The 27,334-nt window shown below is 45.7% G+C and overlaps 1 protein-coding gene across 1 annotated transcript in view; it reads right to left on the bottom strand.

The window, feature by feature from the left end:
• Positions 1-27,334, bottom strand: part of LOC137650067 (CBP80/20-dependent translation initiation factor-like) — a 167,294-nt gene that overhangs the window by 45,246 nt on the left and 94,714 nt on the right. Inside the window, exon 6 of the mRNA XM_068383122.1 lies at positions 16,687-16,794. Coding sequence (XP_068239223.1) covers positions 16,687-16,794 — 108 coding nt within the window. The remainder of the gene's footprint in view (positions 1-16,686; positions 16,795-27,334) is intronic.

The raw sequence follows: 27,334 nt of genomic DNA on the forward strand, positions 1-27,334 counted from the left end.
CTGATGTAAAAAAATGTAACTCCAGAACTGAATTCTTCTTAAAATATCAATAATTTTCAATTTTCTAATTTAAATTTGTTTGCAAATCTTAAATAGTAGCTGTTACTTCCCTAAACTTTCTAAATTTACAGACAAGCACCAAAACTGTTGTATCCCAGTAATAAGTACAGTCCTTACTGAGACCAGATTTGACAAATGTTGATGGATCATAAAAACTACAATCAAATAGGCTAGACAATAGACTAACAATTGGATTGAAGGAATTGAAAATTCAAAGTGGATTGAATGTATGGAATTGAATTCAAAACCTCTCATGTTTTGAGTAATACAAATCATCATAGTACTTTAAGCGAGCAAAACAGAAACTTAAGTATCTTAATCTAATATTTGTGAAGAACTGTAAAAAGAATGGAACACTTAAGGGATGAACCAAACTATGAATACTGTATATGTGCAAAAACAATTGATATTTACAAATGCTAAGTGTTCAATAACACTTCCATAAAGCTAAATTCACTGGTAAGAACACCACAGCCAATTACAGCAAAGCCTCTACAACATTTACAATGCATCCAGAGCTTGAAATTATGATTTTTTATAAATGAATTTTATGTTTTTCTCCAAAGAGAATTAATTCAACATCCTTTAATTTGTATTTTGATCTTATAATTATATAACAAACACTAACTCATGTTTACCACAAGTTTTCTTTTGAAACTAAAAGAAATATTTAAAGATTTTGCTCGGTCAGTCTGCAGAACATAATGAAATTACTATGTATTTATCTGGTGATTCAACACAGACCCACAATATCCAGCCAGGCAATATCTTTAAAAGAAAAGGACAAAACCTATGGATGCATATGTTAAAAAAATGACAAATTTGGAGATAATTTGTATTTTCCCCTAACTAAAACAAACCTGTAGTTATTTGTGTCGTTATCCTTTCGGTGAAGCTGGAAGGTAGCCATTAGACTAAAAGTGCTAGGTGGCATGCCTGCCTAACTGCTCAAGCGGGCAGGCAGGGGGTGGCTGGGGGGGTACCCAGCCACCTCTGTATATACTCTAACAGCTGTGAGCTATGTCACTTTTGATTCCCGGCAGGACTTATGGGGGACAGGTGATGGTGGGCCAATTTATATAAATAACTACAAGTTTGTATTAGTTAAGGAAAAATACAAATTACCTCCACATTTGTCATTTATTCCCATAATACAAACCTTCCGTTATCTATGTGGACGAAGTCCTAATTTTGGCATGGACATTAACTCTGTTTTACCTAGTACAGTATATAACTGTGGTCTAGGGAAAAATTTAACACCTCGCTAAAATATACAAACTGAGTATAATAGGTAGTATAAAAGGTAGTAAAGCATGTGTTAGGATAGGAACTGAAGTGAGCGATTGGTTTCCGGTGAGAGTGGGGCTGAGACAGGGATATGTGATGTCGCTGTGGTTGTTTAACTTGTATGTTGATGGAGTGGTGAGAGAGGTGAATGCTTGAGTGCTTGGATGAGGATTGAAACTGGTATACGAGAATGACCATGAATGGGAGGTAAATCAGTTGTTGTTTGCGGATGATCCTATACTGGTTGCAGACACGGAAGAGAAGCTTGGCCGATTAGTGACAGAATTTGGAGGGGTGTGAGAAAAGGAAGTTGAGAGTTAATGTGGGTAAGAGTAAGGTTATGAGATGTACAAGAAGGGAAGGTGGTGCGAGGTTGAATGTCATGTTGAATGGAGAGTTACTTGAGGAGGTGGATCAAGTTAAGTACTTGGGGTCTGTTGTTGCAGCAAATGGTGGACTGGAAGCAGATATACGTCAAGAGAGTGAATGAAGGATGCAAAGTGTTTGGGGCAGTTAAGGGAGTAGTAAATAATAGAGTTGGGCATGAATGTACTTCTCCCATCAACTCTTGCATTCAACACTTTCTTTAGCAGACAGCCATTTTGCATACTCTCAACATGGCCAAACCACCTCAACACATTCATATCCACTCTAGCTGCTAAATCATTTCTTACACCCGTTCTCACCCTCACTACTTCGTTCCTAACCCTATCTACTCGAGATACACCAGCCATACTCCTTAGACACTTCATCTCAAACACATTCAATTTCTGTCTCTCCGTCACTTTCATTCCCCAAAACTCTGATCCATACATCACAGTTGGTACAATCACTTTCCCATACAGAACTCTCTTTATATTCATGCCCAACCCTTTATTTTTTACTACTCCCTTAACTGCCCCCAACACTTTGCATCCTTCATTCACTCTCTGACGTACATCTGCTTCCACTCCACCATTTGCTGCAACAACAGACCCCAAATACTTAAACTGATCCACCTCCTCAAGTAACTCTCCATTCAACATGACATTCAACCTCGCACCACCTTCCCTTCTCGTACATCTCATAACCTTACTCTTACCCACATTAGCTCTCAACTTCCCTCTCTCACACACCCTTCCAAATTCGGTCACTAATCGGCCAAGCTTCTCTTCCGCGTCTGCAACCAGTACAGTATCATCCGCAAAAAACAAATGATTTACCTCCCATTCATGGTCATTCTCGTATACCAGTTTCAATCCTCATCCAAGCACTCAAGCATTCACCTCTCTCACCACTCCATCAACATACAAGTTAAACAACCACGGCGACATCACACATCCCTGTCTCAGTCCCACTCTCACTGGAAACAAATCGCTCACTTCATTTCTTATCCTAACACATGCTTTACTACCTTTGTAGAAACTTTTCACTACTTGCAACAACCTTCCACCAACTCCATATAACCTCATCACATTCCACATTGCTTCCCTATCAACTCGATCATACGCTTCCTCCAGATCCATAAACGCAACATACACATCCTTACCTTTTGCTAAATATTTCTTGCATATCTGCCTAACTGTAAAAATCTCATTCATACAACCCCTACCTCTTCTAAAACCACCCTGTACTTCTAAGATTGCATTCTGTTTTATCCTTAATCCTAATAATCAGTACTCTATCATACACTTTTCCCACCACGCTCAACAAACTAATACCCCTTGAATTACAACACTCATACACGTCTCCCTTACCCTTATATAGTGGTACAATACACGCACAAACCCAATCTACTAGTACCATTGACAACACAAAATGACAAACTTATAACAGAGTTTGCATTTTTCCTAACATACAAACCCGAATTCTTTACTATAGGAGATATTCTAGCGCAAGCTGGAAAATACGGCAGAAAACCTTAACAAGGTCGTTAACAACCGGGCAGGTAGTTATCCACCTGTTAGGGGTGGGGGACTGCCGGTCGGTAGCTACTGAATACCTTCAATCAGATTTTAGCTAGAACTATTTTTAGGGGGCGGTGACGGAGGGAAGATTTGTGTAAAGAATTCGGGTTTGTATGTTGGGAAAAATAAAAACTCTGTTATAAGTTTGTCATTTGTTCCTATACTGGATACAAACCCTCATTCTTCACTATAGGAGATTTAGTCTTGAGGTCAGGGTGGTCGAGGAGTTCCCTATTACTAGGGAAGATAGTCCTCAGACTAGACGCTTTTGATGAAAAAAACTCCCATTAAACTTTTCTTTGTAGATCCCCATAATCTTACCATGACTGAAAGTTTGTAATAACGTGGAAACAAATGTTTCACGACGAAGAGGGTCAGGAACATTCGACTCTGACCCTTTCATACTTAGGATTCCCCTGACCTTGAAAAGGGGAACCCTCGTGACTACGAGTATAACTTATACCCTGTGAGAGGAGTCAGATGAGTTTCATACCTTATTTCCATAGGCGAGTCCAGCTGAAACTGGTTACAGACTAGGATACCCAGATAGGAGGAAGAAGGAAGTGCAGAAGATAGATGGATGTCCTTCTAAAAACCTAGTGTAACACAGAATCCACGACCAATGGCTACTGTTCCCTGAAAGGGCGTAAGGTAGCTACAGCACCTGTTGACCTGCCACAATAGGTCCTATAGAAAAGGTGTTTAGAGACCGCTATGTCACATCGATTAAATAGTGAGTGGTGAATGTAGATTGGCGTTTCCAGACTCCAGGTTTTAAGACTTGGGAGACTGAAAATTTTTTCTTAAATGCCAGTGAGGCAGCCACTCCCCTAACTTGATGGGCTTTGGGTTGAGCTGCCTCTGGGTCTCTGTGAATGGCTCTCGCAATAACTTTCTTGAGCCAGAAAGAGATGGTGTTGCGAGAGATTCTCATCTTTACCTTGTTGGTACTGAGGATGAGATGACGGAGGCGTGGTCTGAAAGGTCTGGTGCACTTCAGGTATTTCCTTAGCACCCTGACTGGGCACAGTAGCAATTGGTCAGTATCCTGTGTTACCCTATTGAGGCTGGAAAATTGAAATTCTCTAAACCTCTCATCGGCCGATGAAGGATTCTGAGTTTTGGCCACAAAGCCTGGCACGAAGTTGAGCGAGACTTCCCCCATCCTCTAGAATGGGTGACTTCGTAGGATAGACCATGTAGTTCACCGACCCTTTTTGCCGAGGCTAGAGCTACTAGGAAGACAGTCTTAAGGGTTAGGAAGTAGTCAGAGGTCCTATTTATGGGCTCATAGGGTGGACCCTTCAAGGAACGTAAGACCAGGGACACGTCCCAAGGTGGTGGTCTAATCTCAAAGGGGGGGCAAGATCTCTCAAAACCTCGAATCAGCAAGGTGATATCTTCTGAGGTGGAAAAGTCAACCCCTCTCCGTCTACAGATGAGGCTTAAGGCTGAACGATAGCCTTTAATTGCCGAGATTGATGGGAGTTTTTCCTCCCTGAGGTACACAAGGAAGTCTGCCACTGATGGAAGAGAGGGATTGAGTGGAGACACAACTCGCCCTCTACACCAAGCTGCAAACACTCTCCATCTTGCTTGGTAGAGGTTTGTGGAAGATTGGCACAGGTGCCTGGACATGTGCTCAGCCACCTTCCCTGAAAAGCCTCTGCTTCTGAGGAGTGACTGGACAGCCTACAGGCGTGAAGCTTCAGGAAAGGGATTCTCCCGTGGGGGACACCACTGTGTGGCTGCGTCAGCAGAAGGAGTTCTGGAGACAGAAACCTTGGAACCTGAACCAGCAGGGAAAGAAGGTCTGCGTACCATTCTCTGCTTGGCCATGTCGGAGCTATCAGAGTTAGCTTTCAGTTCCAGGAGGTCCTGAGTTTGTTGATCACCCTTCTGAGCAGGGAAAAGGGTGGAAAGGCATATGCGTCTAGGTTGTCCCGAGAATGTTGAAGGGCGTCCTGGATCGCTGCCTCATGGTCTGGAACTGGGGACCCGTAGCGGGGAAGTTTCGCATTCAGAGAAGTGGCGAACAGGTCTATTGTTGGGAAACCCCACAAAGCTATTACTGTCTTCGCTACTCGAGGATCCAAAGACCATTCGCCACTCAACACTTGGTGATGCCTGCTAAGTTGATCCACCACGATGTTTTTCTGGCCCGGAATAAACCTGGCTCTGAGAGAAATGTTGTGACCTCCCGCCCACTGGCAAATCTGGACCGGTAGCAGACAGAGGTCTCTTGCCAGAGTACCCCCTTGTTTGTTGATGTACGAGACGGCTGTAGAGTTGTCGTCTCTTGCCAGAGTACCCCCTTGTTTGTTGATGTACGAGACGGCTGTAGAGTTGTCACTCATTAGCACCATCTCTCGTCCTTGCAGATCTTTTACAAAGTATTTTAGGCCTTTCCAGGCTGCTAATAATTCCAGGTGATTTATATGGAGAGTTTGTTCTATCGGAGACCAAACTCCTGATGCTAATTTCGGGCCTAGGTGGGAACCCCAGCCCCGTAGCGATGCATCTGAAAAGAGTTTTAACTTCGGACTGGGGCTTTGGAGGGGAATGCCCTTTTGGGTATTCTCTCTGGTTGACCACCAATGAAGATCTTGTATCACCAGAGCTGGAACCTCCATTGACAAGAATGGGGAATCAATCTTTTGAGACCAATGGGTCTTCAGATGCCACTGGAGACTTCTCATTCTTGATCTTCCGCCTGGAACTAGTTTTTCCATTGAGGAAAGATGGCCCAGAATTCTCTGCCACGACTTGGCTGTAGGAGGCAGTGGAGACAAAGAGTTGGGCAATGGATTGTTCCAGTCTCCAAAGTCTGTCTTCCGAAGGGAACACCCACCCTACCTGGGTGTTGATGGACATACCCAGATAGTTTAAGACTTGGGTTGGAATCAAGCAAGACTTCTCTGCATTTACAAGTCCTTGCAAAGGTCTAGAAGTCTTCTCAGGTGATCCAGAGTTAGCTTCCTGGATGAGGCCAGGAGTAGCCAATCGTCTAGGTACCTTGGCAGATGTATCACGTGCTTGTGAGCCCACAAGAATACGAGTTCGTTAACCTTCGTAAAGACCTGTGAGGCGGTCGAGAGGCCGAAGCATAGGACTTTGAACTCGAAGATTCGACCCTGAACCAGAAAGCGCAGGAATTTCCGATATGCGCTATGGATCGGCATTTGGAAATATGCATCTTCTAAGTCCACAGATGACATAAAGTCTCCTGGACGCACCGCTTGGGTCACGGAGGCTGCTGTCTCCATTTTGAATGGAGTTTGCTTCACAAACTGACTCAAGGTAGAGAGATCGTTTACTGGTCTCCAACCTCCCGAGGCTTTTTCTACCAGAAAGAGGCGACTGAAAAACCCCGGGGAGGTGTTGGAGACCTCTTGTATGGCACCTCTTAGAAGCATGCTCTGGATCTCCCAAGCTAGGGCTTGCCGTTTCTCAGGATCCCGAGGGACCTGGGAGGACGAGATCAGGGGAGGAATTAGGAGGAGAGCCTATGAAGGGGATGCGGTACCCCTAACGAAGCACCTTGATGGTCCATTGCATGGGCCCCCGTAGCCTTCCACCTTTTCTAACTCCCCTGCAGGCACCCCCCTACGCACTGTGAGGGAGGAGACGTGACCCTATTTCTGTCTAGGGTTTCTCCCTCTGCCTTGAGCCTTAGGAGGAGCCGACTTTCCTCTACCCATAGGTTCGGCTATAAAAGAGGGGCGGCTGAGGCTCTTGGCTGGGAGTGGAGTTGCGGTTGTGGTTTTGGGTTGTGAAGTTGGCTGCTGTTGCATTATGCGAAGGGAAGCAGCCTTTTGCATCGCGGTGTCCTGCATCTCTTTCCTCCAAGTATCTAAGGCAGAAGAAACTGCCTGTTTAGAAAAGAGGAGAGGTTGCAGAAGGTCCGAGTTTCTCAAATCTGACTTCTTGGCATTACCGATGCTCCTATGAAGTCTGGAAACTACTGATTCCCTCCTTTTGAGAATCCAATTGGCCCACATGGTTGCAGTTGTAGCAGTTAGGAAGTCCATAGTCTTAGCCCCAGCAGCTAGGACTTCCTGCAGGGACTGCATGGAGTTTTGGTTTGATAGGTCTTTGTGACTTACTAGGTAGCCGACTGTGCCTGACCATGTGTCAAACCAGGATAATGAAGGGACATTGACGCTGCTTCCATTGCCGAGGCTTCTGTGGCAGTGAAGGAGACTGGGAGAGAAGAGAGTCTCTCGGAAGAGCAGCCAGGTGTGAGCCTTGCTGTGAGGGGATCCAGGGTCAGAGGAGATGGGTTGGCATCTCTGACCTTGTAAAAGCGCTTTTGCCTCGAAAACGGGAATTGCATTAGTTTATGGGATCCTTGAGATTTCAAGGAACCCGTTTCCCCCGAGACCGCCTGCGAGACCTTCCTCAGACGGCCTGCAGTGTGACAAGACCAGGGAAGTTCGATTCTGGTCTTAGGGTTTGGTGGAGGACGACATAGTCTGTCTAAAGTTGGAGCGTCTGTATGTCGAGGCGACAGATGTAGATCACCGAAGCCTGAGATATTACACATAGTTCTTAGAGCCCTCAGATAGAAAGACTCTAAGTCACTTGATGGTTGCTCTTCCGATGAATCTTCCGGTCACGCTAATTCCTCGCGAGGAAGGGCGATAGAAGTCCGAGTGTCTGGAGGTAACGGCGAAGTAGGATACTCCATTGCCGTTGTTCCAAGGGAAGGCTGAGCGCTGGCTAATGGCGCCGTGCGCGCCTGATCTTGCCTAGAAATCGATGGTCTAGGCGTAGGTGACCGAATTATCGGTACTGCCTCAGTAAGAGGCTGCACTGATCGGCAGTCTAGCCTTTTCCCTCTGTTCTCAACCGAGGAGAAGAAGGGTTGAACCCCTGCGTCTTCTTCCGAGGTTCTCATGAGGGTCGTATTCCGTAACTCGTTAGGGAGCACAGGAACCGGAGCTGTCCTATCTGAAACACGAGGGTGAGGTGAATGACCCAGTGCGGATATGCCCGGAGACTTGCCCGATCGGAAGGTTGAAGGACGGGAGCGCTCTCTCTATGTTGATACGTAGCGACAGTGAGAAGTGCTCTTTCTCCCTTTCCTAGAGCAATCTGAGCTCCTCAAGCTAATATGTGAAGGAGAGGGATCGTGCTCAGAGTGCGCTTTTCCCTTGTCCGCGCTCCGGGCGCGATTAGATGAAACATCGTGGGAAGAGCTTATCCAACGGGAGCGCTTATTACGCTTAGGAGAACTCTTGTGACGAAGAGCGAGAACGTATCATAGCGCTCTTTTTCTTGAAGCACCTAGATGATCCCTCGCGAGAGGAAGTCGATCGCGAGGCAGAACGAAGACGCGAGGAAGCGCTCTTCTTATGTTTGTGACGAGAGCGTTCATAGTCTCTCGGCGAGACATTTCGTGAAGAGATAGAAGGCGAGGAAGAGCGAGAACGATGACGTCTCTTCCTATGTCGGCTGTCTCTCCGACGAGAACGTCTGGGCGAAGGAGAGCGAGCTCTCCTTTTCCTCTTCTCTCTCTCCCTCCTAGCCTCCGAGGAGGTCGAAGACGATGAGGAGGAGGAGGGGGGGAGGGGGAGGTATTGCGATGTTTGCGCTTGCGACGTTGTGGTTTCGTAGAAGCGCAGGCGAGGAGCGAAGTAGGTGCCACGGGAGCCGAAGTTACTACGGGAGCTGAAGTTACTATATCTGCTGAAACTTCTACGGCCGCCGACTGAGTTGACGGGAGGTAGGCGAGGCCCGGAACTCCCTAAGGTTCCAAAACAGAAGGGACCCGAGGTAAAACTGTGCCCGTGAGGAACTGGTTCCACACTTCCCCCGAAGGAGAACCAGGAAGTCCAAGGGCAGGCCATACCGCTCGTACGTGATCTGGAATGGAAGCGGTAATAGAGTCATTCCCGAAGGTGGAAAAAATTTTCCCACTAGGAGGGGCAACATGATCTGCCTGACCAGGGGGAATGGGGGTTAAGTCAATGGTGCCGCTCTTCCTTGACTTTCCCCCGGAGGATGGAGGCAAGGAAGAGTCAGAAGGGAGAGATCGAGAGGCCGAAGGAGAAGCCCGAGACTCCTTACCTTTCGACGGTGAACCTGGAGGTAACGAATCCCTCTTGGATTTCTTCTTCTTTCTCTTCACGAACTTTTCCCACTGAGAGGCGACCATTCTCTACATACTTGGCAGGGGGAGCCTTCAGAACACCTATGACCCCTGCACGAAGGGCATAGGGAATGAGGATCCACCTCCGGTGGTGACATTAATGTGCCACAAGATTTCGGGAGAACACCAGGACACTTCCTCATAATAGAGGATATCACATCTAATAAAGAAAAAGGAAATGTTAATCAAAAACACAATAAAAAAAGGCTTGTCTGCCAGTCAAACAAAAGCAGGAGCAGCGGTGTTACCACTGCAACGGCTAGAATTCGATTGAAAGTATTCAGTAGCTACCAACCGGCAGTCCCCCACCCCTAACAGGTGGATAACAACCGGCCCGGTCGTTAACGCCCTTGTTAAGGTTTTCTGCCGTATTTTCCAGATTGCGCTAGAATATCTCCTATAGTAAAGAATGAGGGTTTGTATCTAGTGTAGAAACAAACACATATTAAACAATCTCACCAACCATTCACGTACAGTCTCACCCCCTTCCTTCAACATCTCAGCTCTCACACCATCCATACCAGACGCTTTTCCTACTCTCGTTTCATCTAGTGGTCTCCTCACTTCCTCTCTTGTAATCTCTATCTCTCATTCTCATCTCCCATCACTGGCACCTCAACACCTGCAACAGCAATTATATCTGCCTCCCTATTATCCTCAACATTCAATAGTTTCAAAATATTCTGCCAACCTTTTTTCCTTGCCTCCTCTCCTTTTAACAAACTTCCATTTCCATCTTTCACTGTCTCTTCAATTCTTGAACCAGTCTTCCTTATTCTCTTCACTTCTTTCCAAAACTTCATATTCTTTTCATATGAATGACCCAATCCTGACCCCACCTCAGGTCAGCTGCCCTCTTTGCCTCACTTACCTTGCGCTTTACTTCCACATTTTTCTCTCTATATCTTTCATACTTCTCTACACTATTACTCTGCAGCCATTCTCCAAAAGCCCTCTTTTTCTCTTAAACTTTTACCTTCACTCCTTCATTCCACCATTCACTGCCCTTCCTCATGCTACCTCCAACAAATTTCTTTTACTAACTTCCACTCCTCTAAATTACCAGTTTCTCTTACTTTCTCTTTATCATATGACATTTTCAACCTTTCTTGATATTTACTTTTTACCCCATGTTTTATTAGCTCTTCAACCCTCACTAGCTCCCCTTTGCATCCACCTACTCTATTCCCCCTCTTTGGCTACAACTAATCTTCCTTCCACCGAAAAATGATCAGACTTACCGTTAGCCATACCCCTACAGTAAACACGCGCACGTCTTTCAATCTTCCGAACATTCTTTTAGTTATCAACACATAATCCATTAATGCCCTTTCTACCACTCTTCCATTTGCCACTCTTACCTATGTATACTTGTTTTTATCTTTCTTTTTGAAAAAGCTAGAACTTATCACCATCTCTTGCTCAACACACATATCTACCAGTCTCTCACCTCTCTCATTTTCCCCTGGTACGTCATACTTCCCTATGACACCTTCTACCTCTCCAGCGCCAACTCTGGCATTTAAGTCACCCATGACAATTACATAATTCCTTCTACACACCTAGTTAATTCATTCCAGAACTCATTCCTCTCTTCTTCACTTTTCTCACAACCTGGTCCATACACACTGACAAAAGCCCAATATTACCTACCCAACCTAACCCTTACCTACATTAACCTAGATGATATCTCCTTCCATTCCACTACTCTACCTGTCATCCATTCACTCAGCAATAAAGCCACACCTTCTCTTGCTCTTCCCCTTTCAATCCCAGACACTCTACCAGACATTTCACCAAACATCACTTCACCTTTCCCTTTTATCTTTGTCTCGCACAAAGCCAATATATCCATCCTTCTATTCCTGATATATATATCTATTAACAATCATTGATAGACTAACCCGTTATCCAGAAGCAACCCTAATAAGCTGCAATGAGAAGACTAGTTGAACAGTTGTTGAGCTATTTTTCCAAGTTTGGTCTGCCTTGCGTTATATAAAGTGATAATGGCAGTGATTTTGTGTTCAACTATTTTAAAGACAAAATTAAAGAACTAGGTATCAAACTTGTAACTACCACACCGTATCACCCAGAGTTGCAAGGGATTGTAGAACGTTTCCATCAAACGTTAAAAAGATGCTTACAAAAATTATGTAATAACTTTGAACATGACTGGGAAGAAAAACTACCTTTTGTCTTGTTAGCTTTACGAATTGCACCTGATGACACTGCAGGATTTAGTTCTTTTGAGTTGTTGCCTGGTCCCACCGTTAACGGACCTTTAGAAATTTTAAATTGTAAATTAATGCTTCAAGAGGGTAGAGGATTACATTCAAAATTTAGAGAATTACAAGGAGAATTTAAGGAAAGCTTGGAAATTAGCGATAGAAAACGAGAGCAACAGCCAAGGGGAAACTAAAAGGAGGTACGATATCAAGGCAAAGGGAAGAAATTTCTGTGTGGGAGAGAACCTTCACTGGTATATTTTGTCCTCTTGTATGAACCCGAGATACTTTCTTGAAGATGGATGGATTGTGATCTGGAAGTATGTGTCCTTGAGATCCAGTGTGCGCAAGAAGTCGCTTGGTCGAACCGGCTAAATAACCATTTCTACCGTCTCCAATCTGAACCCAGTCTGTTAAACAAAATAGTTCTGAGGGGAAAGATCGATGATTGGTCTCCAGCTTTCAGTCGCCCTTTTTCATTAGAAAAATTTGACAGTAAAAGCCTGGGGACCCGTCCACAATCTCTTGGAGAGTGCCCTTCTGCAGCATGGCCTGGACTTTGGCCCTGAAGGGCAGCTCCTTTGCGGATCCCTCACATAGAAGCCTAGATGCACTGGATCCCGAGTCAGACGAGGGAGAGATTGAATGAATGGGACACGATACCCTAATGCGACCACTTTGATTGTCCAGGAATCTGCCCCGTGGAACTGCCACCTCTGTCAGAGGCACTGCAGGCATCCTCCCACAGATAGTAGGTGAAGAAGAATGCCATTCCTAGTGGGAGTGACCACCTTGGCTCCCATCTTTCTGCTTTAGGACTTTTTCCCTTTCTGGTATTTAGACTGAAAGGGCCATTTAGACACCTTAGCAGGCCCTTAGGACCTAGAAGTTGGAGGATGAGAAGAAGGTGCTTGCTGACTGCAAGAAGACTGGGAAGGTCTTCCATAGGGCCTTGATGCCATAGCCCTATGGAGGAGAGAATCGTTCGATGATTTCCTCCATTGTTCAGTAGCCCTCTCAATCTCCTCTGGAACATAGAGAGAAGAACCCTCAAGGGTAGAATTCCTCAACTGAGACTTCCACCTTCGTCACCTGCATATGGAATTTCCTAATGACGGTATCCCTTCTCTTGAGGATAGCGTTCGGCCACAAGTTGACAACGTGGTGCAATAAGAACGCAAGAGTTTGGGTACCTGACAAAAGGAGAGACTCCAAAGTCTTCCTAGCAGACACCTTAGAAAGATCACGGGAGTGTACCATGAAGCCCAAAGATCCCAATCATAGGTCGTGCCATGAAGCAGCCTGCATGGCATACTTTGCTCCTCTCTCTATGTTGAGAAACTCAACTGCCGAGAGGGAGGCCCTCAGAGAGGAAAGGGTTTGAGCTGGAAAACCATTTACCAAAGATTCCACCAAAGGGTCGAGGGACATGGTCGAACGCGGTTCTCCTTCCATCTCGTAGTACTGTACTTCCTTTAGAAGACAAAAGGAAGTGGTAAAGACCGAGAAGAAGAACCTGCCCTCAAGGAACTAGAAGTTTCGGCTATCTGGGTGATAGCCTTCCTTTTGGCAGCCGTTAGGCCTTTAGACCAGGGTAAGGCTGCACTGCTTCTAGGAGGCTTCTGGGTCTCTAAGATCTCACCGAGAACCATATCCTTACTCTCCTGGGTGGTGGAACCAGGAGTTGCCAGGCCATTGATGGCCCTCATGCAAGAGAGGACCTGCCAAAACATATGTTATGACTCTCGTCCCTCTTGTTCCAAGTGGCTGCTCTCGGAAGATTTTCATCGTCCGTGTCCAAAGGTTCATCCATCTCCAGGCTCACATCCAGAGCTTGAGGTAGGTCAGGGTCATCAACAGGATCAATCGAGGGACCCACCACAGGGGACCTCCTGCATGTCTCGGCCAAACGAGCTTCCCTTGCCACAGCTTGGTTTGGTTTTGGTGTCTTTAGACTCCATTCGTACAGAATGTTCCTCCATGGTATTAGAAGGGTGACCTTGCGAGGGTTTTACGACACCAACAGCCGAAGCTTCGACAGTGGGAGCCAAAGGCTCTTCCTCAGGTGGAGGTAAAGAAATAGAAAACTGGTCCAAAGGCACTACCTCAATTTCTTGAGGGTTGGAGGGGAAAGCCAATGTCCCTACTCGTCCTAGGGTAGATGACATTGACTTGAGGTGGGGTTACACCTCTCATCCTTCTTTTCTGCCTCTTAGTCATGGTTTCCCTTGCCTTAACCAGAGTAAAGGGAATGTTAGCCATATAAGAGTCAGGAGGAGGCACCCAGGCATGAGATTGAGATGAAGGTGATCTCCGTGCCTTGTCCAATGATGGTCTCCTAGGGTTAAGACTCCCAAGAGACGAACTCGAAGACAGTAGCTCTGACTGGAGCAGTCGGAGGCTGTGGCAGTGGAGAAGCCACACCCAAAGACTTCTGCAGGGTAGAGGGGAAGGTACTTACCCATGCAAGGAGTTCAGAACCTTTAGGTAAGCCTTGGGTTTCACTTGAAAGTCCAGGATGAAAACGTCCCCAAGGGGGAGCTCTATAGGGAGCCAGCGCAGTTGTAGGGGAGAGTCTTTGTGGCAACAGGATATGTTCCTTCGACAGACGAGAAGGACGGTCCAGACTAATAGGAACGTCAGCGAACCTATTAGGAGGCTCCTTAAACCCTTTCGGGAAGGGTAAAGGCCTACCGCAGGTGGTGGTAGAAGCCGGAGGTGGAGGTCTTGGTACCGCACTTGTTCACGGTTCTGAAACCTTTACTCGTGAATTGCTCATGGAAATCACCGATTTGCGTGTAAATTCATGATTCGCGCACAAAATCGCGAGTTTTGCACCAAAATGGGTGTGATTCACGAGCAGAAGTGCTCGCAACACGAGTCACACTGGAAGAGGAAGGTATAGCACACTCCTGTTGCTGAAAAGAAACACCTACATCTGATGAAGTCGGCAGATAGGGCCTCTGAGTATGGGCAACCTTAAGCATTGGAGACCGCGTTACACCGAAACGCGTTGCCGAGGGTTGCATAGGCAAATGCTTTTCTAAAGCACCCCAGGTGACAAAGGGTACTGGAGGTTTAGCTGGATGCCTATCTGAGGAACAGTTAGTCTCTTGATTAGGGTCAGTCTGAGGTTGTGTAGAAAAAGGACAGGTTGAGGGGTTACACGCTGATGGACGGCGCGGATGCCTGCCTCTACCTCTACACAAGGAACGTCTAGACCTTGATCGTGAATGCGTGGTTTGCGATCATGGACGGGAGCGTCTAGCTCTCGTTCGAGAACAGTGTGAATGCCTAGCTCGGGAACGTGAGCATCGGCCTCACGATTGTGGAAGGCGCCCTCGTGAGCGTGAACGTCCCCCTCGTGAACGGGAGCTTCGTCCTCGCGAATGGGAGCTTCTACTTCGTGCTCTAGATTGTCGAGATCTAGAACGAGAGCATCTGGAACTAGGTCTAGAGCGAGATGCTTGTAATCGTGCAGAGTCCTCGTAAAGAGGAATGCCTTCGGGGAAAGCGTGAAGCTCGAAGAGCGTTCGGATCGTGATGACGTATGATCCTGATGATCTTTAAATTGTTGCAAACGACTATCAGGAGAAGAGTGCCCCGAAGGATGAGGAGATGGTCAAGCTCGTACCCACGCGCCACTGGTGGAAGGAGCGCTGGTCTCTGGAAGATCATCACCTACAGCCAAAGCATTTCTGTGGGAAGAAACAGAAGGCTGAGGGTTAGAGAACAATGATGTCTCAGGATGGCGAGTAAGATAGTCGTCAGCTGGAGGCCGTTGGAGGGGTGAGGGGATGAATGCAAGCGATCGCCTTATCTGCGCATGTAAGGTGTAGGAGAGGCAACGGATGGACTTCGCAAACCTCCAAAGCAAGATATGTTAAAGGCTCTGGAGAAGGTTGTTCCTGGCATCCAGCTGGAGACGAAGAAGTTCTTTCTTCATAGGGGGCACAGAAACCACCAAGGTCGGCCATACCTGCAAAACATCTGCAAGGGTAAATGGCTTCCTGGCAGCTGGAGGTGAAGTTGCTCCTCTAAGGGAAGCACCTAGCCTCCCAGTACCCCAGGGTTACCAAGGAGTTAGACAGTCTACGCTCCTGCTAGATAATCCCTCGGAAGAGCGGGAACGAGAAAGAGCTTTAGAGGTGCAAAAAGAAGAACGTGCTTTCCTCGGCCCTGAGGGAGAAAGATCGCGCTTAGCCGCCCTCTTTCTGCGCCATCCAAATTTCTCCCATTGAGAGGCAGGCCACTCCCTACACTCTGCACAGGGCGAACCCTACCCACAACGATGCCCTCTACACGAAGGACACAAGAGAGTGCGGGTCGGTATCCCACGATCACATGAAAGTACTGCACGCAGCACCGTTGTGCCCACTACAGGTCCACATGAAGGCGATCCAAAGAAGCAAGCAGACCTGAAAAGAGAGAGATTAAAAATGTCTAATGACAGCCTTGGGAGGAGAGAGAGGGCACATCCACTCTCTACCGAGCCAAAAAAAAAAAATTGCCATAGCTCACAGCTGTGAAAGTACTCTATATATAGAGGTGGCTCGGTAGCCCCCAGCCAGCCCGGCCTACCCGCTGAAGTGGTTAGGCAGGGTTGCCACTTCACACTTCTAGTCTAATGCCTACCTTCCAGCTTCCCCAAAAGAGTATCCACATAAATAATGGAAGGTTTCATTATATGGGAACAAATAAAGAAAAAAGGCAGATGCTATAGTTTTATACAATTGCACATTGGTAAAACACACTGTGGATCCTAGTTACAGTCTTTTCCTTTGTATTGCAGTCTTATCTATACCCAGCATTATTTCGAATGGAGTGGAATCACTAGCTTTAACAATATAGTACCTCAATTTATATATAATTCTAACTTTTGTAGGCTATCTTTTTATTAAACCATTTAGGGCTAAAAATAACATGGTTTGTATGTGTGATAAAAAAGGCATGATTACACACTGCACATACTTAATACAAGTGACTTTACTTTCAAACGGTAACATCTAACCTGCTTTGAAACTACACTCATGTCATCATCAATGTCATCTCTTTGGTCTTCTGTGAGATGGGGTCTAATGATCATGTCCAAATAAGTCAGTACTGGCTCCACCAAAACCTGAAAAAAAAAGTCTTATCATTGGCACAACTAATATCAGAAAAGTTTGGAAATGAATACCACTACTGTACTTCCTATACCATTGCTAATAAAAAAAACTTGATATAGAGAAAATGTTTCATAGAAAACTATCTGTAAAGGAAAATAAGCTTGTAATAATATACACACAAACCAAACTTCCTACAACTCTTGGTACAATAAAAGATAAACTTTATTTATCTCTTATCAAAATAAAAGGAATTTTAACAGTATGGCACAACCACTTTGAAAACACATACCTACTGAAATCTAAAACTATTGTCTACAAAAAACAATATGTTCACATGCATCTTACAAAAAGAAAAACTTAAATATAGTAGTTATCAAGTTTTGAATAAGATAAATGTACAGCATGCAATTTCTTTGAATAAAGAAAATTCTATGCATCCTCATTTAATGAAATATGACAAATTTGGAATACAGTAATTTGTATTTTTCCTAACTACAGTCAGACCTCGATTGCGGTTCCTTACTTTGCGGTTTTGGTTTTTTGCGGCCAAGAAGGTGAAAAAAAATGGTTATTGTTTACCTAACATTAAGAATTTGATTTCTAATAATTGATAACAGCATTGGGATGGCCAAGAACAGTGCAATACCTATTAAAAAAAATTTCCATAAAAATTGCAATAAAATTCAAGCTGGGCAATGATTTCAAATGGCCCGCGCTCCTTTACACTTGGAGAGCTGTGTGCCACTATCCTGGCTCTGTCTTTCTGTACAGTGTGTATCCATTTACTGAGGTAAAAAATTACTGCTATATTTAAAATAAACTGGATTTTGATTAAATTGGTGCTTCACTTAACTGTATCCAATAATAATGAATGTAATATTCACATCCTGGTACCAAATTTATAATCAAATAAATACCAAATTAAAATCTCATGCATTGTTTACATTCAAACCTGCTGAACAAATCTGCATAGTCCATCGTCAACTTACGGTATACTGTATTCACTTTCACGATATTATCCCACTGATATGACCATTCACTTTCATAGAATTACCTCACTGATGTAACCTATCATGCATATTATTATGATATCACCTTCATATTATCAATGTCCTCTACTTATTATTATATCCTTAATCCTTTTACCAGATCCCTTTTGGACATTTACTTTGCTCTCCCACACACATCTAAAACGTATTGTTCCAACTCTTTTGATTCTCTTTATTTTTTGTGATTTTATTAATCTTCTCTTTTCTAGAGTTCATTCATCATTTTCATCTTATCAATCATTCTAAATGCCTTTCTTATCCCTCATTCCACGTTTTCCCATTCCTATTTTTCATTCCTTCTCGCATTTCCCAAATTCATTGATTTTGCTAATTTATTGGATTTGGCGTAGAATTGGCTGAGGGATTGTGCTACTGCAAGGCCCGGGCAATCTGAACGCATGCACGTACGCTACCGCCTACCCCATCTCGTCTATTAGTCATATTGTTTCGTCCTTATCTCTCCCTGGTGTTTCACTTAACTGTATCCAATAATAATGCATGTAATATTCACATTTTAGTACCATATTTACGATTAAATCATAGAAAATTATAGGCTTATGCATGGTTTACATTCAAATCAGCTGATCAAATCTGCCTAGCCCGTCGTCAACCTCAATCTTTAGATTAAATAACTTCGCTGATGTACGATATTTTAGATTTTAGCTCTGTGGTGCTTAATTATAAAGCCTAAATAGAGACTTAGCAAAGCAACAAAGATTTCATTAATGAGAGAGAGAGAGAGAGAGAGAGAGAGAGAGAGAGAGAGAGAGAGAGAGAGAGAAAGAGAGAAAGAGAGAGAGAGAGATTTATGAGCTTTTGTTTTAAATTTTGGGTGTATTTTATTTAGTTAAGTATTTTGGGTGCCGTGATCAGACCAGCTGATATGATCCCTTGTTTCGGACAACTAGAAATGTTTACTTGCCTAGAGATGGCGGTAGTCGTGGTTATCCGAAACCTCAAAATATCACAAATTATTAGTAATTTGTATTTTTCCTAACATACTTACCGAGAAACACTTTCTTAGGAGTTACCTGGAACCTCCTCTCAAATGACCAGAGTTTTGTATAGTTTACCCTACTCCCATTTTCTGTAATGGTAGGCCTAGCGGAAGGATACGTGCCCTGAGGGCAAACCCGAGGTAGGCCACATGTGCGCTTGGGTCGTGATCTTCAGTAAGTTCTATGAAAGTAACAATACTAAAGATCAGTGGGGCACCCGGGGGAAGGAAGGGAGGGCCATAACCCGAAAGTGTTTCTCGGTAAGTATGTTAGGAAAAATACAAATTACTAATAATTTGTGATTTGTTCCAACACAGAGACTTACCTCGAAACACTTTCTTAGGAGACTTACACTTTAGGAGGTGGGAGTGCCTCCCTCCCTGACTAAGGACCCAAACAACTGGAAAGTAGGATAAACTACACAAAGAGGTCATTACCAGTGAAAAAAGTACTCACCCTACATAATTCCTTGATGATGTGCTTGCTGAAGTATGGATATACGGGAGTTGTGCCGGTCTACTGGCTAAGACCTCCCTAGGTGATAAAAAGTAAAAGGAGAAGACAAGGGGAAAATAGAAAAGATCACCTGTGTCTAATGGTTTTGATATTCACAATTGAACCTGGGGCTTGGGCCGTTAATTCGGTTGGAGCGCGGAGATGACTGGCCCAATGGAAAAACCATCTAAGGACTTCCTCATACATTCCTTGAGGTAGTGAGACGTGAACGTCGACTGGTTAGACCAAGTGCCTGCTCTAAGAACCTGAGCTACTGACATGTTCTTTTCAAAGGCTAGAGAGGTACTTACACCTCTAACATCATGTGCCCTGTGCTTTCCTGGAACTGAAAGTCCTGCACTAGAATAAGCTTGAATGATGACTTGCCTGAGCCAAAAGGAAATGGTGTTTGTGGAAATTTTCTTTTTCGTCGTACCCGTGGAGACAAAAAGATTCTTTATACCCGGGCGGAGATTTGCCATCCTCTTTAGATATTTCCTTATAACTCTGACAGGACACAATTATAAGTCATCTAGATTATCTGATTTTGGAATTGCTGGGATAGAGAAACCCTCGAACCTAGGATCCCAAACGGATGGGTTTTGGGTTTTGGCGACAAACGAGGGGACAAACGTAAAGGAGATATCTCTCCAACCTCTTGAGTGTTCTACCTCGTAGGACAACCCATGAATTTCTCCTACTCTCTTCGCTGACGCCAAAGCTAACAAGAAGACTGCCTTAAGCGTAAGATTCCTGTCCACTATATCCTTCAAAGGTTCGAGGGGAGGCTTACTAAGCATATCTAGAAATCTAGCCAGGTCCCATTGCGGAACCCTAGGAGACGAGGGAGGACAGGACTGCTCAAAACTCTTGATGAGCATCGAGATGTGTCTAGAAGAACTTAGATCTATTCCTTTCAAGAGAAAAACCTGTCCAAAGGCGGCTCGTACCCCTTTTACTGCTGGAATCGACATGCCCAACTCATCCCTGAGGTGAACGAGAAAATCTGCAATGTCGGGTACTGATGCTTCTAAAGGCTTTATTTTCCTCGAAGCACACCACTTAATAAAAGCTGCCCATTTTGCTTGGTAGACTGCTGTAGAACACTGTCTCAGGTAACGTGACATTTTAACAGCCGTCTTGGTCGAATACCCTTGTCTTTTCAGGAGGCGCTGGATAACCTCCAGGCATGAAGACGAGGGGATTGAGGGTTCTCGTGGAACCTCAGAAAGTGTGGCTGCCTCAGGAGGTCTGGTCTGTCCGGAAGAGGCCACAGAGGGAGAATAGCCAGACCTTTTAGGTCTGCGAACCACTCTCTCTCCGGCCACCAAGGCACTACCAAAGTCATCTTTAATTTGTTGGCTGTCCTTCCTTACTCTGTTGAGAACCTGCCTGATCAAAGCGAAAGGAGGAAAGGCGTACACGTCCAGATTGTCCCACATGTGCTGAAAGGCGTCCTCCAATGCCGCCTTTGGGTCTGGGACAGAACAGAATACGGGGAGTTGCGTGTTCAGCCTCGTCGCGAAGAGATCCATTACCGGAGAACCCCACCTTTGGATGATGAATCTTGCTACTTCGGGGTGAAGAGACCATTCTGTCCCCACTACTGTACTTGGCCTACCCTGCTGAGGCCGTCGGCTAGAACGATTTTCTTTCCTGGAATGAATCTCGCCGACAGTCTGACTTGTTCCTCTTCTGCCCATTTCAGGACTTGCAAGGCGAGAACGCACAACTCCTTCGACTTCAACCCTCCTTCCTTCTTTATGTACGCCACTACTGTGGCATTGTCCGACATCAACGCCACTGAGTTTCCTTTTAGAAATTGACTGAAGTGTAGACAGGCTTCCTGAACCACTCTCATCTCCAGAACATTGATGTGGAGAGCCTTCTCTTTTTCCGTCCAACTGCCTCTCGCTACTTTTCCCAGAAGGTGGGCTCGCCACTCTTCTTTTGATGTGTGTGTGAAGAGCAGAAGCTCTGGAGGTCCAGAAGACAGTGGCATCCCTTTCAGAGTGTTCGCTCAATCTTGCCACCATTCCGGGGCCCGTTTGGTCTCCGGTAGAGCTGGCACAATCCCGTCTCGGGAACTTCTCTGATCCCACCGATCCCTCAAGTTCCACTGGATGCTCCTGAGCTTCTGTCTTCCTTAGGGGACCAGCTTCTCTAAGGACACTAGGTGTCCTATCAACTACTGCCAATTCTTTGCTCTTCTGGGTTGACCCTCCAGGAAGGGACGGAGAACTTGGTCCAGATTGGTCAGCCTGTCTACTGATGGAAACGCCTTGACTAGTAAGGAATCCAGGACTATACCCAAGTATGTCATCTTGTTGGTTGGGGACAGGTGAGACTTCTCCAGATTGACGGTGATGCCCAGAGTTTTGCAAAGATGAAGAAGCTCCGTGCCTTGTTGCTTCAAGACTTCCTTTGAGGAAGAAAGGAGTAACCAGTCATCCAGGTACCGAATTAGACGGATCCCCCGTTCGTGAGCCCAAACGGAGATCGTCGTAAAAATTCTTGTAAATACCTAGGGGACTGTGGACAGTACGAAGCACAGGGCTCTGAACTGCAAAATCTGGGCACCCCACTTCACCCGGAGAAACTTCCTGCTTGCTGGATGAATTGGGATTTGGAAATAGGAATCCTTGAGGTCTATGGATATCATGAAATCTCCTTCCCTCAAGGACGCCATGACCGTTCTTGGGGTGTCCATCTTGAATTGTGTTTTCCGAATGACTTTGTTAAGGGCTGACAGGTCTATCACTGGTCTCCAACCTCCCGTTACTTTCTCTACCAGGAAGAGTTGACTGTAGAACCCCGGACCCGGAAGATGCACAGTCTCCATTGCTCCCTTCTCCAACATTGTGGAGACTTCTTCCTCCAAGGTTGCTCTTTTCAGCGGGTCTTTGGGGGCCAACCACTCCGCCTGGCTTGCAGGAATCAAGAGAGGTGGATCTTCCAGAAAAGGGAGCCTGTAGCCCTCTTTCAAAACAGTTACCGTCCACGGTTCTGCTCCGTGGAGTTTCCAAGCTTGCCAAAATTGTCTGAGGCATCCCCCTACCAGAGGCTTGGGCAGGGGAGGGGGGCCTCTCACACTACCTTCTACGGGCGGAACGTCCTGAACGGCCTCTCCTGGCTGAAGAGTAGGAATTCCTATAGGTGGAAGGGGCTGAATTAGTTCCCCTTCGGGAGGGATACGTTGACTGAGCCCACTGTGATGTCGAAGGTTCTCTCCTCACTTGAGTTGGGGAAGACCGAGAACTAGCAGGCGCCTAGGATACAGGCCTTCTAAATACCGGTCTCCTCGCCGATTGCGACTTCGGTAAGATGACATCTTTCTTCTTAGCCAGTTTCTCCGCAACTTCTTCCGCCTTCTTGATTGGAAAAAGACCTTCGTCCCAAACCGTAATGTTCTGGAGGGCCCTCGCTTCTCTGTCCGGGATTTTCCTGTAAAGGTTCTTCAAGACCGAGTCTCTTCTCCTCAAGACCCAGTTCGCAGATAATGCCAAGGCCTGGAACGTGAGAAACTTAAGGGCACGGCCGCCCGACTCGACCAACTCCTTTAGGGCTTCTCGCTTGGTAGGATCCAAAGACTCCATTGGGATCTGGGTACCTACTAAAGTAGTAGCCCACTAGTCCAGCCATGAGGCGACATTCACGAGATCCTTGGACATCTCCTCCATCATGATGGACTCGGATTGCGAAAAGAAAATGGGTGCCGCCGCCGCCCTGTCTTTCGGAGCACCTTGTCCTTACACCTCTAGGACGTCCTCTAGCTTGCTAGCCCCATGAGGTCGTCCTTCCAAAGCATAATACTTGCTTATGATTTCAAGCCCTGTAGCAGTTTGGCCGAACTGTGACCTTTGGAGGTGTCCCCATTGCGGGAGACCACCTTATCAATATGGGCACGCCCCAACTTGACGTCTCTCGCCTCCGGAAGAGCCAGTGATGATTTCTTCTGGACGGGCTCCTCCATGATCCTGTTAAGGCCAGACGTCCAGTCATCTTCTTCCTGAGGTAGAGGCTCCACAAGTTTATTGTGACTCCTTATTAAGGAGATCACCCTTCTATAAGCGGAGTCCTCTGTCGTTCCAAGGCCTGCCACCTCAACCACGTCCTCCGTCCGTCGATGGGGTGAAGAAACTGCACAAGCACGTCTGCTCTAACGGGACCCGTGGCTAAGACCTTCCTCAACCACGTCCTCCGTCCGTCGATGGGGTGAAGAAACTGCACGGGCACCTCCGCTCTGACGGGACCCGCGGCTAAGGCCTTCTGGAGAGATGGGCGCCTCTGTCACCTGAAGAGCCTTTGACAATGGAATGGGCTCCTCCGTGAAGGTGTTCGACGGATGGACCCGTACACGTCGATCCACACCACAAGCTAACTCGTCGAGGCTGCCCGTCCTAGGAGGCGACTCCCTCCGCTGGGCGGATTGAGTCTCCTTGGATCGGGACTTATGCCTACCAGACGAGGCCTTTCGGTCTGAGGCTGAAGCCGACTTGCGGCTATCGGAGGCCCTTCTAGGAGGACTGTCTCCTGTCAGCCTAACTACTGAGCCAGAGACTGAAGACAGGTCTCAAAGCTTACTTTCGGGTACTAGGACCCATCGTTCCTGTGGAGATTCAGCTCTCCTGCACTTCTGCGGGGAACGAGATTTCTTCCTTCTATGCCTAGACTCCGACGGAGACCTAGAAAAGGACCACCTCCTCCTGGAACGATCCCTCTTCCTCCTACATCTCCTCCGACGTTCTTCGTCCGACGACACGGAAGATTCATCTGCCGACGATTCGGACCTCCCATGGAAACGGGTCCTAGCAACAGATGGAGCCTTGCTCAACACCTGCTGGGTTCTTAACGTCGACGGTTGAAGAAACTCCTCGGGAACTGCCATCGAAGGTGCTGGAGGCGTAAAAGGATGATCTATAAAAGGGAAGCATCCGCTCAAATCTTCCTCCATCCTCATAGGGGACTTGCCCGGCGTCCTCGGAAGACTCCATCCCAAGGGATCTTCCTGCGGGGAATCCTCTCTATCCAGGGCGCCCTCCGCTGCAGACGAGCCGGAAACATCTACCCACGAATCTGGCGAAGAAAAGGGCACATGTTTATTCCACATGGGGTCCCCGGCCAAGACGCACTCCACTTGCACAAGAGCAACATCCCGCGGACCCCCACTACACATACCTTCAGGCGCCTGGTTCACCTTTAAAACAGTAGATACCCCAGAAAACTCTCCTGGGGAAGAAGCACCGACTTCTTCCCCTTAACAGACTCACCTCGTCCCCTACTCTGGGTAGGAGAAGAAGGAGGAACTCTACCAGAACCCTCTCCAGCCAAAGTCGCAGGAGAAGAAACACTAGCCTTCCTGGGAGAACGCTTTGAGGACTTCTTTTTCTTGGTCCCGTACTTGACCCATTGGACCTCACTCCAGGCAGCACATTCCGGACACGTGTCCGAAGGAGAGCACACTTTACCCCTACACGAGGAACAAAGGGAGTGCGGATCTACATCGGGCTTCGATAAGAAAGCCCCACACGATTTCCCGGCCCTAGGCCCAGGACAACGGTGAGTATGCTCCATCACACACAAACACAATACCGCTAGACACAGGCACGAAGCGGAAAAAGAATGAGAACACTAATAAGCACAAGCGAAAGCACAAAGGAATTAAAAAGCCAAAGCACAGAGTTAAAGCACTAAGCACGAGGGAGAGCACAACGGACCATGCGGAAACCACGTGGCCACGAGACACAAAGGGTCGCACTGAGATCAGAGGAGTGTCGAGATGATATCACAACGCGACCAGAGAACTTACTGGAGATCACGACCCAAGCGCACATATGGCCTACCTCGGGTTTGCCCTCAGGGCACGTATCCTTCCGCTAGGCCTACCATTACAGAAAATGGGAGTAGGGTAAACTACACAAAACTCTGGTCGTTTGAGAGGAGGTTCCAGGTAACTCCTAAGAAAGCGTTTCGAGGTAAGTATCTGTGTTGGAACAATTGCAGGTTATCGGTACTTACACTATGGTATACAGGAAAACAATGATGCAAAAAAGGTTTAAAAAAAAAAAAAAAAAAACTGAATTCAATAAACCTGACTCTGCTATTTGAACTACTAAAAAGTGTTTAAAAAATTCATCAGGACACCATCGTCTAGGGGATAATCTTCGTTGCTTTCGTTTGCACTACTAGCACAGTAGCAGTCATCGTCCTTCATTTGGCCTAAGTTGGTTGAAATGCTTTTGCTGTATACTTAAAAATCCAAAATAAATTAAATAAAAATTATTTTAAATCATACTTTTGCTAAACATGCCACCTAAAACCGAATTCATTGCTTAGTTTATGTTCCATCGTTGATCACAACAAACAAACAAACGCATTTACACATCTGTGGAAAGGTTAGAAATTCAAGATAAATGAAATAAGAGCGATTTTATGCCATGGTTTTCTTAAAAATGTCGCTTAAAACAGAGAAAGTTTTGTTTACGTTTCATCGCCGATCGTGATGAACAAACGAACACATTTACACATGCAAGTGATAACCAATGGTAATAACAGCTTCAAGTAAAGATGTTATTATGAATAAAAATTATATGTGATAAAATATTTATAACCAAAGTCTAGTAACAGGCTGGCCTTGGAATTGCGTCCGCCCATCACATGGCATATATGATAAAAATGATATTTTCATAATAAAATAAATTTTTGAATATACTTACCCGCTGGTTATATAATGGCTAAAGTCCCCGACGCCCACGGCAGAAAATTCAAAATCTCTTGCGCAGCTTAGCGCATATAAGACAGGTGTACCCCAGCGCCCTCGCGGTACCACAGGTAGAACTATACTCAACTAATTCAGATTTTCCATGCCCCATGGTCTCTAGAGGGGAGGAGGGTGGGTCTAAAACTTGTATAACCAGCGGGTAAGTATATTCAAAAATTTATTTTATTATGAAAATATAATTTTTAAATATAAAACTTACCCGCTGGTTGTATAATGGCTGATTGACACCCATTGGTGGCGGGTCACAGACCGCTGCATAATTGGAAATTCACTCAAGAGTTACATAAACAACTTAAGTGGTTCTAACCTGATAAGAAAGCTGACAGCAATGCTCTGCCTCATTTTGTCTGCTATCCTTAGGAGATCCAGTGATCCACTCGGGGCTGATGATCTCTAGGAGCTGTCAAACGGTACAACCACCTATGACATGACAGGACCTCAACTAATACCCTTGTTCCGGGCGCTCTCTAGGAACAAAATTACCACCTGACTAGGTCAAAGATTGAGGAAGATTGCTGACCAATTTTCACGTACAATCATAAAAATATATATAACAGTTCCAAGAGAAGAACAGGGGTACTAGGAATTTAGGGAAATGTAGTGGAGAATGTTTCACCTACTACTGAACTTGTTGTTGCAAGTGATCTCAAAACGTAGACATCTTCATAGAGACTGAACACGGCAAAAGTAATGCAAGGCAAATACAGGATTACCCCTTCACAAGACCGTATACGCAATGCTTTGCAGAGAACAGTTTAGTTAAAAAATTACAGAAGTTTCTACAGCTCTACCTTCGTGAGTCTTTACTCTTTCAACCTCTTATGATCTGTCACCCAACCGTGTGGAAGAACCTTTGTAATCAAAGTCTATACGAGATGACAGAATGTTTAGACATGGATAGCACAGGCTTCTTGACCATGCACCTAAGAGTTATGAATAGACTCTTAACTTCTTTGTTCTTGTCCCAATAAAACTTCATCGTTTTAATCGGGCAAAAAACTCTTCTCAGCCCATCACAAACCAAATTCGAGAGAATAGTGATCCCGAAAGGTTTAGGCTATGGATGAGAAAGATGTTTATTAATGACCAAGAATCCAGGTTGCAAGGTACCTATGGCTTAACCAATGTGAAGTCCGTGTTCTTGCTAAAAGAGTGAACTTCACTGACTCTCAACTATGGTAGACCTACTCAGAGAGTCTAAAAAGTTAGGCCTTAAAAAGAAACTAAC

This window comes from Palaemon carinicauda, chromosome 11 (genome assembly GCF_036898095.1).
Source record: "Palaemon carinicauda isolate YSFRI2023 chromosome 11, ASM3689809v2, whole genome shotgun sequence".
Classification (NCBI taxonomy): domain Eukaryota; kingdom Metazoa; phylum Arthropoda; class Malacostraca; order Decapoda; family Palaemonidae; genus Palaemon; species Palaemon carinicauda.